Source organism: Pleurodeles waltl, chromosome 10 (genome assembly GCF_031143425.1).
Source record: "Pleurodeles waltl isolate 20211129_DDA chromosome 10, aPleWal1.hap1.20221129, whole genome shotgun sequence".
Classification (NCBI taxonomy): domain Eukaryota; kingdom Metazoa; phylum Chordata; class Amphibia; order Caudata; family Salamandridae; genus Pleurodeles; species Pleurodeles waltl.
In genome coordinates this window covers 715,553,042-715,565,544 of record NC_090449.1, presented here as the reverse complement: position 1 = coordinate 715,565,544, position 12,503 = coordinate 715,553,042, and the positions used below count along the sequence as shown (strand labels likewise).

General features: G+C 41.4%; 1 protein-coding gene across 10 annotated transcripts in view; it reads right to left on the bottom strand.

Annotated features, from left to right (window-relative positions):
- The window catches only part of PARD3 (par-3 family cell polarity regulator), a 1,239,520-nt gene that overhangs the window by 732,245 nt on the left and 494,772 nt on the right, over window positions 1–12,503 (bottom strand). For all 10 annotated transcript variants that reach the window (XM_069211229.1, XM_069211227.1, XM_069211231.1 and 7 more), the window contains exon 5: window positions 2,616–2,750. In XM_069211229.1, the coding sequence (XP_069067330.1) occupies window positions 2,616–2,750 (135 nt within the window). The remainder of the gene's footprint in view (window positions 1–2,615; window positions 2,751–12,503) is intronic.

The window sequence follows — 12,503 nt, the reverse complement described above, 5'->3', positions numbered from 1 at the left end:
TGCATGTGTATCTACAGCCACACATGCCTTGAACATGTCAGTTACAAACCACAAAGCCAATGGCAAACGACGTGCAGAATGTATTCCTAGATCAACTTTCTAAATGTCCCCAAGATGTCTTTAGCAAACCAGACAACTGCACTGTCTGGTAGGCTGCAACCTAAAAACTGCTCAAGCTTCTTTGCCACAGCCATCACCCACACAAGGTCCTTTTTAAAATCACCAGTTAACTTGCTCATGCAAGTGGCCATTTGGCTGAAACCAAAGTGTGAACTGGAAAGGCTATTTAGCCCTCATATCTGTATTGAGGGCAAGCAACGCCTACTGCTACAGATGCCTTAGTACTCTGAGTGACCTTCTGGCCGCATCTTGCAGCTGAGGCTAGGAGAAGCAAGAGTTATATCCAGCCAGCCTTTCTTTCCTCCCTTGCAGTTATTTGTGTATAGTGACTTGTTGGAGCAAATAAATATGTCACAATCGGCTGCAGGAAGACATGTGACATTTAACAGCTCAAAGAAAACCTCTTCTTCAGCATTTTATACAATATAGAGGCTCCAGTTAGTGTCAAGTGTGTGTCAAATGTCTTGCTAAAGAAGACACAAAAGTCCGTTATACGTTGGCGACAGTCCCCACTATGATACATGATGTACCAACTTCTGATGAGATTAGAAGCATGGGGCTTAAAGAAATGGATGAATTTAAGTAATTGCAATATGTCCATTATTTCTTAAAATAATTACACACGGGCACAGTTTAATACTGTGATGCTTTGCTCACAACTTCACAAGGCTGCTTAACTGCTAACAAAGTGAGTGGTTTGATGACATTAATGGAAGACTAATAGTCGCAGTGTAATATTTTAACGTAACCTACATTATTGTAGGTCCTCTTGGGAAACACCTCTGCTTCAGTGTAAATAAATTAGGTACTTCATGTAATTGATATTCCTTGGACTATTTTCATTAGATGCTCCCAGCTGTTGGCATGCATGTGATTAGAGTCAATGAGAGTGGAAAGACCAAAGATGAGTGAACTGTGCAAGTGCGCCATTAAAACAAGGAAAATGCAATAATTTACTGATGAACCTGAACAGAATATGTCAATCACGGATGTGTTACAGTGACATCTCAACAAGAAAATCATCTAGCAGCATTTGCGTTTAATACAAACTGCAATATAAACAGGAATGTGTACATCCTGTAAGAAATAGAGGTGGCACGCGTTTAACTAATAATCACAAAGCAAAGAGGTTCAACCTATGTCATGAATGTTTTGATGTGGATAGAATAGTAGAAAAAATAAGATCTGGTATAGGATGCCGATCGATCTGCATTGGGAGCCAACTGCTGAAATGAAAGTGTCCCGAGGGAGGGTAAACTGTATTTCGCAACCGCAAAGTTATTAAAAAGGGGCGCGGGATTGTAACAGCGAAAGGGACACTGACATCAAATTAGAAAGGGGGGGGCATTGTTTACATGCCCGGTGTCATCTTGGGCTGCTGAATCCAACCATATGCTGAGTTATCCAAAAAAGTAAAATGTAAATAAACTGTTCCCAGAAGTACGAAAAGGCATGGCAATCGCAAATCGAAAATGTATACCTCCCGTACACAATTATAGCTAAGAAGTCAAATAGATGAAGTCACCGATCCTAAATAGTGACTCTTTGTTTAACAAGACAAACAGTCCGACGTGCGCTAGGAAATGGGACTTTGTTATGTACCCAAACCCGTGTAAATGGGTAACGAAGAGAAGAGTTGGCGCTAGTTAATTGTGCCGTCGCAATTCGCCTTAAGCACTGCAACAACCGAATATCTGGACAAGAAAAAAAGAAAGCGCAGGCCCTATGGAGGGGGCAGCAGACAGGGCAAGTGGGTGGGGGGAGGAATAGTATCAAATCACATCAGCAACAACTGACGGGCACAGATTCACTTGAATCCATCTGTGCTTGGTCCCTGCTCCCCAAAAACAACCAGAAGTTACGTTTCACATGCATTGGCCAATCATGGAGCTGCCAAAGAAGAGTTACAAAAAGACAACACATGGTAAGCAACGGGTGAGCTCCAAACACTTTTCTGTATACGAGGGTGTCTGGAAGGCTCAACCCTGAAAATGACCCATCGCGAAAATGAATAAAGAAAAACGTGACACGAAAACAGATTGGTCTACCAGCCTTGGCGGTGAAGTGGGCTACATTTTAAGTGGATAAGCATAGAAGTATAAGCAGAATGATACAGGTCACCCTGAAGAGAGTCAATGGTTGAAGTGGATTTATTTATTACTCCATTGAATATGCTGTGGTGGGCAGCAACGAAACTCAACAGGCCAAGAGATGACCAAGGCTGAGGGGAAAGCCCATACGGTTCAGAATGTTCCGAGGTGTTTACCAAACAAGGCAGCATACCTTTTCATTATCTTCCAGGGTATAGGCTGTTTATTTTCTAAGTTATTTCTTTGTGATCATCAAAAGTCATGCATTCAAATGTTTACAATTCAGTCAATGATTATAAAGTCATAGGTCTGCTAATGGGATATATTACACACTGAATGTATGTGTACTATGTTGTAAGACATCTGCACATGAAACTAACATGCCACCAAATGACAATTCATTACCTGCTCTTGTCTCTCTAGCCACTTGTCCACCATTGGATGAGTGGCACTCAATGACGACCGGGCATTTTCTCGTTGAAACTGGTTAGACCATCCACTGGTATCTCGTGGTAAGCTTCGATAATTCTCATCCTTTGGCTGGAAACAAAGAGAGAACAGACCAATCTTGTCAGAAATAAGTATTTCATAAGATAACGTTTAAGCCTAAATGTACAAAAGACAGTGGCATTTGTGAAAATCAAAAGGTACCCGCTGCATGTTCTGCAAAGGGGCAAAGGTGGTTTGCATTATTAGGACTCTTCCCGGGGAACAAAAGCATCAAGAAAAGTTTTTCTAGATAAAAACTAATACCAATGTACCAGTTATCAGACCTGCTGGGCAATGCTTGAGAATTCTGCATCTGGTCGTGAGGAAAATAAATTTCTTAAATGTATTAAAAAAAAAAATCAGAATGCACGACGTTTTCCCTTTTTAAAGTTTAAGACCAGGTGACTTATGGCAAGTATACTACTCCAGGAGAAGCCTTGCATGGTTACAAACAGAATAAAACGAATCTATTTTCTGCTAGTAATGGGCAGGTTTACAATATTTTGGTTTATTGCGGATGTTTACCTCTATTACCTTATGTCTCACAAGCTCGTCCCGCATTTTCCATCACTAACAGAATCGAAAAAGTCATTTAGTTTTCAATTTGTCCTGCTACTGGAATTTTCAATACCTTGTAAATGACACCATTTTGCAACTTGCTCTTTCTGTCACCTTGTAAGTACTATAATAGTTTTATGATTTCCTTTTTTGTTTACTCTTTGGCTAGAATGCGCAGGCGAATTGGCAATGGTTCTCATGTTTATCCATAATAACTCTTTCATGCTACTTGAACTATGCTTGTTATGGTAACTTTCTTATGAAAAAATCAAATACTTGGCATATCTGAAATACAAATGCCTGAAATGTGGTAACTTAAGGACCACACAAAAGTTGCACATTTACCCTTTAAGTTTCAGTCTACAATGGAAGTACACTACTGTACGTTTCCGAAATTTCAGAAAATTCCAAGGTTATTTCTGGCAAACTGCAACAGTAACATTTTTCAATTAACAACGTAAACATGTTCTCATGTATTCCTTTACACGTGTGCAAATAGTATAAAAATGTTTATTTACAGTTTAATTGGTTTTCCACTGGGGAAATACTTTAGGCTAGAAAGAAATCACATCACCTGTCGATTTTTGGAGTGTTTCAGCTGCATTCCAATCTTAGTTGTACATTTACTCCTGGCAAAGACACTCGTGTATTCACTTAGTTTTCAAGGAATCCCACACTGAAAAAGGCCCTCTCATCCATTACAGGCTTACTCGGAATCAAAAATATAACATCTTGGAGCGTGCATGTGATGATTTTAATTAATCGAACATATAAAGTAAAATTTGAATCCGAGTGTAATGTACATTTTCTGATTAACAAAAATCTATTTTCACTCCTATAAAGTCATTTGCACACTCAATTAGCTTGTGTGCAAATGCCTTTTTAGGCATTTTGAGGAATATTAGTAGGTGATCACTAGATCTAAAGGGTTATTCACAATCCATTCATTTAGTTGTGTCGTGCCACTAATTGAACCACTCAGGGTGCTCAATTAACTAGCTAATTAAGGAGGTCCCTCTTTCGGTAGCCCTACCCATCAAAATCCCTAAATGAAGAAGCAGCAGAAAACTCAGCTTACTTTCAAACGAAGTCCCTCAGGACATATAGATTCCTCTTAAATTTATGAGTGGTCTCCAATAAATCTTTGTCCAGCTGCCTTTCAGAAGGTTGCCTACGCATTGGCACACAGATGTAGGGTCAGAAGCAAGATGTTATGCATCAGGCACATGGCTTTCAGGTTTAAAGGCCCTGGCACCTGAAGAAGCTAATGTCACTTAAACCCAGCGAAGAAATCTCAGGGCCAGTCATTCCTGTTACAGCATCTAGACCAAATACTGACAGCAAAAATTTAAATCATAGCAAGCATTCACATTGTTGTTCTTCTTAGTAGCTGTATCTAAGCCTCATTCATGGAATATTTTCAAGCACTGAAATTAGATATTCCGAGGTCAGTCGTTAAATGGGCAAGTCAATTTGAGGTATTTCTCTTGCATAAATCAAGTCATAATCTATAATATTTGATTTCTATAGCTCTATCTGACGGAAGCACTAGTGAAGTAAAGAATGCATACTGTGGAAAGTGGTTCTGGAGCAGAGTCCTGGTGGGAGCACAACAGCAGCATTTCCTGGGGCAAAAAAGACAGGGAGGTAAAGTCTGCCTTTTGGTCTCTCCTGAGCCAGGGGCTGGGGGAGGCCTATACGACAGAGGGCCTCCCATTCAGCTCAAGGCATAGGACTATTTCTGAGATATGGGTTTGTGATGGGCCCCTCCCCTCGTCACATTCAGCGGGTGGGGGGGGGTCATCATTTTGCGTTACACCACTAAATAAAGGAAACAACATGTGCAGGAGTACAAGTAGCTGGAAGCTGCAGTCAGAGGCTACTTGGTGCCAGTCGACATTTCATAGCGGAGTGCAGGAAACGACAGCTAGGATTAAAGGGGCGGAGCTGGCATTGCGGCACCTGAGAGCCGTCACTGACGCATGTGTCTGTAGTTACCACAGACTCCACCTTGGTAGGCGACAGGGGGCAAACAAAGGGCAGTGACAGCAAGGAAGAGCAAACAAGTCAGTAGATGTGGGACAAAAAGAAAGGCAGTGGGGAAGAGAGGTGAAGGAGAGACCCACAGAGAGGGATAGAGACAGAAAGGTGCCACCAATTAATGATAACATATAAGCCTATGTACGTAGTGTGTGTTTTCCCTAAAGGTCACCTACCCAGCACTGCCATGTCTAGATCCGGATGTGCCCCCTAACACGGATTGTTCTTTTCTACCCCACCGTCAGTATGCACTCCCACCGCCACCCCTCTCCCTACAGCATTCAGCCCGTACATCTCCCTCATTCTTTTCTACTATGCTCTCCTCCTCTCCCTCTGTCCCCCACTGTACTATTGCCTTGTCTTCCTAGGTCTGCCCCATCCGTACTTCACTACTGACGGCGTCTGTATCCTCATGCTACACCTTTTACCAGCTGTCCATCCTGCCGCCCCTCCCTCCTCATTCATCCCCTCCCCCCCAAAGCATCGGATAGCTTCTCTTGGCAGACACGATCACCTGCAGCTGAGACCATGCCAAGCTGGTCAGGCGAGGATCAAATGAGGGAAGCTGGGTGGTAATTGCAATGATACGGATGGCAAATTCATAGGTGAAACTCTCTGAAAAAACATCTCTCTATGGGGAAATCACACAATTTCGTTATTAAAAAGAGCTAGGTGGAAGTTTACTATAACTGTGAACTAACAGGCCTCACACACTATATGGAGGAAATAATCCCAATATTGAGGTCATGGGTTGGGCAAGTACTGGTGTGATGGGTACAACAGTACAAGATGTAACTGGAACGCCTTGAAACACACCACTGTAACAATAACCTGTTGTAATGAGGAATGGGAAAAACAGAAGTACAGAGCAGCTGTGAATCTGATAACACTACGTTACATCTGGACAAAAAACTACAAGACACACAACGTAAACAAGATTAAAAAAACCTGCATCTTTGAACATTAACCAGCGAGCTAGTTCGCTTCTTGGAAAGCGGTGGGCTATTTCAGGTGTCTTCATTACAGATACACATCCAATTATGATTCTTTTGGTCACACATAAACTACATCTTATTCTTGGCTTAATAACAGTCTTACAGCTGATGCCCTAGGACAGGGCTGATGACACTCCAAAGGCTTAAGAAAGTCCAGGAAGGGGATATGCATCCTCTGTGCAGTGCACCTCCCGGGGGAGAGCAGATTAATGCGGTTGAGCTGTCAGGCTTCATCTTCACGCTTTCATGTGCTATACCTTTCTAGTTTCAAAAGAAGAGCTGATCAGCTAGACTTGTGGAGGCAATGCCCCAAAGACACTGATTCTGAGAACGAATATATCCCTTTTGCTGTTAATGGCATGCATTCAAAAGCAGATCACACAACAAGCTTTGACAGTTACTATCATGCCAAATATACATATTCAGTGATTGGGCCTTGTTCTAAACACTGTCTGATGTCTGTTCCACGACTGAAGATCAACAGCAACTCAGTAATACAGACTGGAATAAATGTATTTATTATGGGCCGAAGAAAGAGCAAAATATTCAACTCTGAAGATGCAGGAGTAAATTTTAGGCTAAATGCTCACAGTAATTTACGTGTATTGCACTCTCCCACTATATACTTACGGTGTGAGAGTCTGCTGCACTAAAGTGTCCTGTGTACTAATATGAAGCACATTGAAATAGGAGCAAAGAAAATGGATGTATAAATGTAATTGTGTTTGAATCCAAAACCCCATGAGAAAACAAATATTTGGAAAGAGTGCTTGTGCAAAAACCAAACTCTGAATGTGAATGCATAAGAATGATAAAATACCATCATGTTGAAAACCATTGGGTTAGGGTGACCCCCAAATATTCAAATTCCATGCTTAAATAGTACGTTTTTCGCCACTTCGCTCCTAATTAGTGCCAAGAACCGGACGCCAATAGCTAGTTAAGTAAACTAAAAAAGGGGCAACAGGCAAGATAAATGCAGCACACCTGTTGACCACTCATGTGCAGGCACATCCAAGGACATACTAAGTCAGTTCCAGAAACAGAAAGAGTTGTCATGTCCACTATAGTTACAGTAAGAGAATAGTTTGTGTGGTGGTTGCAGGTAGTGGCCACCAGGCCTCATTTTGGAGGACCAGAAATTTATTTTTACACCCTTGGTCTTTGACCCAGAGCAAAAGAGAGAAAGGGAGAAAGGAGGAGGAGGGAATATATGGGGCATCAGTGGTATCGGTAGAAAGAAGGTATGAAAAAGAACATGCAAACGTGAGATAAAAAAAAGTGAGAATTGTAGGGTGGTGAAAGAAAAGGGCATGAGGTGGAATCAAAACGAGGTAACCTTGATATTCAGCAACCTGGCACTCAGCAGTGGGTATCAAAGAAAAAAAAAAACGAGTCCCTGCTTGTTTTTTAAAACAAATTAAGCACTGGTTACAATGTACATCTGACGGCTCCTGTGTGGTCTACAGCTACCAGAAATATCAAGTGCAGTTTGCTGTGCTGAATTATCCAACACGAAAATCCATTACTAAGAGCAGTCCAATGGGTCCAACGGTAGCACAATTAAATAAAGGATGGGGTTTCCCAAAATCCACAGCGAATTAGTTACCTTTTTAGCCCATTCTTTAAATGCATTCCTTAACTAGAAAGCATGACAACAACATTGACATGCCTCATTACAGTGGGCAAAGTGGGTTCCAGGGCTGTCTACATTTTAAGAGAAGATAAACCCTACATTTTGGGAGGTATAGAGGCTACATGTCTATTCTATTACTAATTTAGTAGTAGTGAGCATTATGTTTTGCTCCCACAACCCTCGGCAGTTAATGAGACATCTGACAAACCACATACTCACTGTGAATGTCCACGCCTGCCCCGAGAGGATGTTATTTTTCAACCCGATGAGACCGCTTCAGAAAAAAGACTGAGTGAGCCCAAATCTAATGACAATTCATTGCTATGATTGACTGAGGGAACTGTGACAACCACCTCTAAGAATTTTATGACTAATCTCAGTGTTGTAAGAAATAAGATATGATAAGAAGTGATAATATAATCTGATCCTCAGTATAACATATATTGTGTTGCCCCCTTCATCGAGCAACACAAGCTAGGTGCAGCAGGAGGAAGGCCTAATGGTCTCCTCACTACACAAAGTTCAGCACCATAAACCCCCCCAACCATACTCTTTGCATTACAAATGTGTATCATAGGGTCCTTACCTCCAAGACTCGAGGTAAGCTTAAAAGTGGCTAAGTCACTGATTTTCAGGCACCTATGGGAAAGCAGGAGGGTCAAGGACAAATAGCAACCAACTCTAACAAAAGACAGATGAAGGCCATTCCTTTTTGGTGTTCCTTAGACTCAATGAAATTAATTCAGGATTTTGTACTTTTAGGATGTAAAAATATTGTTTTGGACTTCCATATGTTGGTAGAGAGCTCCAGGAAACACCTATCAAGGGTGCACTAATTAACAAATCGCTGAAGACCGCTCTTAGTTCTCGAGATGAGGATGTGATTACCAGCAAATAGAAGTAAATGGACCAATGTCTTCTTAATCTTAGCTGAGCCATGAATCATTCTGCAATTTTGTATTCACACAACTGATAAAATAAACTGTAAGTTCTCCAAGTTTTTCAAACAACATTTACACAAAATTAAAGTGCCCAGGTGGATGTAAATTATCTATTATGAAAAAAGCAACTGGCACATCAGTATATTTCAACAGGTTATTGTGGTGCATACTACACTAACTGGCAACTTAATAGTCAGCACCACAAAAAATTCAAAAGTTTATAAACAAGACGTGTAAATAAAAAACAGAAACAACATGCCATTGCAACATTCCCAAAGACAAATTGTCAAGTGTAAAAGCAAGCTTAAGTGTAAAACCGAGCTTTAGTCTGCAATTAATCAGATATCTAGATTTGCTCTCTAGTAACAGAGAGCTACCACCTTTCAAAAACAAGAAGATGGACGCCCTTAATTTGGCCATCTGACGGGTTTCTACTTTGGTCAAGTGGACTGCTGAAGTAAAGAAGCTCCCACTTCCTAACCTCTGTGAAATGGAAGGTAACATATCTAACACGCTATGTGAGCCTCTGAGTTCTGTACCCATGCTTGCCTGTAAAACTCCATCTAATATTGAAAAATGCAGGTGAATGAAAGGTTGGATCCCACTGATGATATTCAATAGTTGCCAGCTTTGGATTATTTTCTGGCTGCAGCCATTTTACTATTTGACAACAACATTATATTCCACAAAGTGGTTGAATGAGCCAGTGTCTGTGGAATCAAGAGATGTGCTAAGCACAGCGAAAGCACTGAGCTCAATATAGAGCAGTGGCCGCTGCCGCAAATATCAGGGGGGAGCTAGGGGGGGGGGGGGTTGACAGAGACAGGGGAAAAAAAAAAAAAAAAAAAACTTACCGTTCCGGCTGCCTCACTCCTCTGCTCCTGGTGGTGTCTCAGCATTCACTGGGGCACCAGCACAGGCTCCCCAGCAATCCTGGTACTGCTCTCACACTAAACCTTGCAAGGCAGCAGCGTCAGGATTGGTCTGAGTGGCTTGGACTGCTGCTCAGACACTGCCCTGGTGTCTGTGCAGTTTCTCCAGCCCAGCTGTGCAACACAGCCAGGTTGTAGAAACCTAAGTGCGCATGTCTGTTTGGCAAAAACACACATGCGCACTTAGTGCACTCCACCCCCCACTCCCTCCCTTGGCCCAGCCCCGCCCCTTTCTGGACTGCTGGCTGAGCCACCAGATGAAAAAATACATCTATAGCAAACTATTATTTTATTTTTTTACCTGCTGGCTTTTAGACAGAGAGTGTGACGGTCCTCTGCCATTGCAGAGGAGCCGCCCCTGGTGTAGAGGGAAAGAGAGAGTGTGTGTGTGAAAAAGAGAGAGGAGTGAGTGTGTGTGTGTGTGTGCGTGCGCACTTGTTTTAAAATCAGTGGATAACCCTGAATGCAGAAGAAGTGGGGATGTTCTTACTGTTAGAGAAGACAACATGTGGAAAGGTAAAGAAATATAGGACACTTTCAGGAGCGCAGTATTTCACTGGGTGTAAATTCCTCATGGGGATGCTAGATGAAGGAAACAGAATGAGTTTGATGCCGAAGCAGTGCACTAGACTCCATATTATCTGCAACAAATTGCACGTGCTACTCTGTCTTTTTCCTTAAATGTGATTATTTATGCTTTAGAAACCTAAGATCCAGTAGCACATTTGCGAAAAATAAGTTAATAAATAAATCCTGTTTTCAGGGCTGTTATACCCAGTTCTGAGGACAAACAATCTTAAAGTAAGAAAAATATAGCGCAGAGCAACACAGCCTGCATTGTACTAGTTGGCAGGCTTATTTACACAATACACTATATAGTAAATGCTTCGGCAGTCACTAGAAGAAAGAACTAACATACTAAGAATAAAGAACACACTGGGAGAGAGGTACAAGCTCTGCCGTACTTCACCATTGCAACTCAAAGAAATCATGAGGGTTAGAATAGTACAAACATGCTTTTATTTTCCTCAAATCATTCCACTGGCAAAGTGCAAGGCAACGTTTCAATAATATCCGCGAGCTTTACCAAGGTCACATAATCTGACGTCAGAACTCTTAATGCTAATGAGACTGACCCACCAATAGGCCACTCCCTTTATTTAAAGTGATAAGTAAACTCATTCAACGATTCACAATATACACATTTATTTATAGAAAACAGTCAGAATATCAAATTAAAAGATTGATTCAGTAATTCGAATGAAATGATTTCAGTTAACTATGAAAAATTCATAAATAGCTGAAAATATCCCACACGGAGCACCACATGCATATTGGGTCATACCACACAAGAAAGAAAAAAAAAAAACAGCATGACACACTGCGTGGTGTGGGGGACCAATGAAAAACAGCTCCACTGGGCTTGGGTTAGCGAGGCCCAGAAATTAGTTTTGCCAAGTTAAAGGTAAGATATGAACGTCACCAGCCAATCCAAAGCTAAAATGTGGCCTGCTGTATATAGAAGCACTTTTGGAAAAAAATCAGTTTTACGGATTTTATGCCTAGTTTTGAAAACATATACAACAAATTACCTAGGGAAAAATAAAGTGCAGGGCAACACAACCTCATAGTAGTTATTAGCAGACAACATCAAACAATATGTTATATAGTCAACGTGTCTTCCGCTGTTAGCACAAATAATACCATATTAAGAAAATGTTAAAGTTCTAGTTAAAAGGTTTTAGGCAAAAGATTAATTACACCAAAATAATGTACTTTCTAACGCGTTTAGGTATTTCAAGTATTAAGTGCAAACATAGCATTTATAAGTTGTATTAGTAAAAATGCACGATTTACACCATTGTTAGGAAATGTGTTCCAGTTCACTCCTGATGTGAATTAGGAGTATGAATTTTGCAAAGTGGTTATCCTGCATTGGTTGGTGACAAGGCAGATACATTTGAAAGCAACTATTTGTCTGTTATAAATTTCTGACCCCATCTCCAAGTACCTTGCGCACAAAGTTTTTCTCTTGACTTTAAAATTTGTGTGTTTCATGACTATACATTTGAGCAGATACACAGTAGTGAAGAACCTGGGGTTTGGATAAATTAAAAACAGTTCATCTGGGTAGCATGACAGAACAATTCTGCCATAGAGTGGTCACAGTATTTGTTCTTTCCCAACCGCCCATGTCTTTTTAGGTTTTGCTTAGCTGTGCATCTGTTCCATGTGTACTTCCGGCCACACTGCTCTTACCCCCTGCCCAAATGCTTTCCCCACCTGCAAAAACCCTTAGCTCTTTGTGTTGCTCTCTCCCTTTTGTGTTTTCCTTCTGAAAATCCTCCCACACCCTGTTCTGTATTGGTAGGTCCATTATGTGCCTTCCTTGCCCCTAGGGTCCATGTTACTCTCTTTCTTGTTTGCTTTCCCTTTGGAAACGCCACCCCTCCTTGCATGTGTTTCTCCCCAGTGTCCGGCTCCACCCAGAAAACATTACCAGAACTCCTTGTTGTTCTCTCCCTCTTGAGCTTCTCCCCTCCACAAAACATCCCTTGCTCCGGTGTTGTTCCCTCCCATGTGTGCCTCCCCCCTACAAACTCCTGCCCTGTTGCTCTCTGCATCATGTGTTTCTTCCCTGAAATCTATCTGAACTCTGTGTTACTCTCTTCATTGTGTGTTTTCCTTCACCCACAAAATAT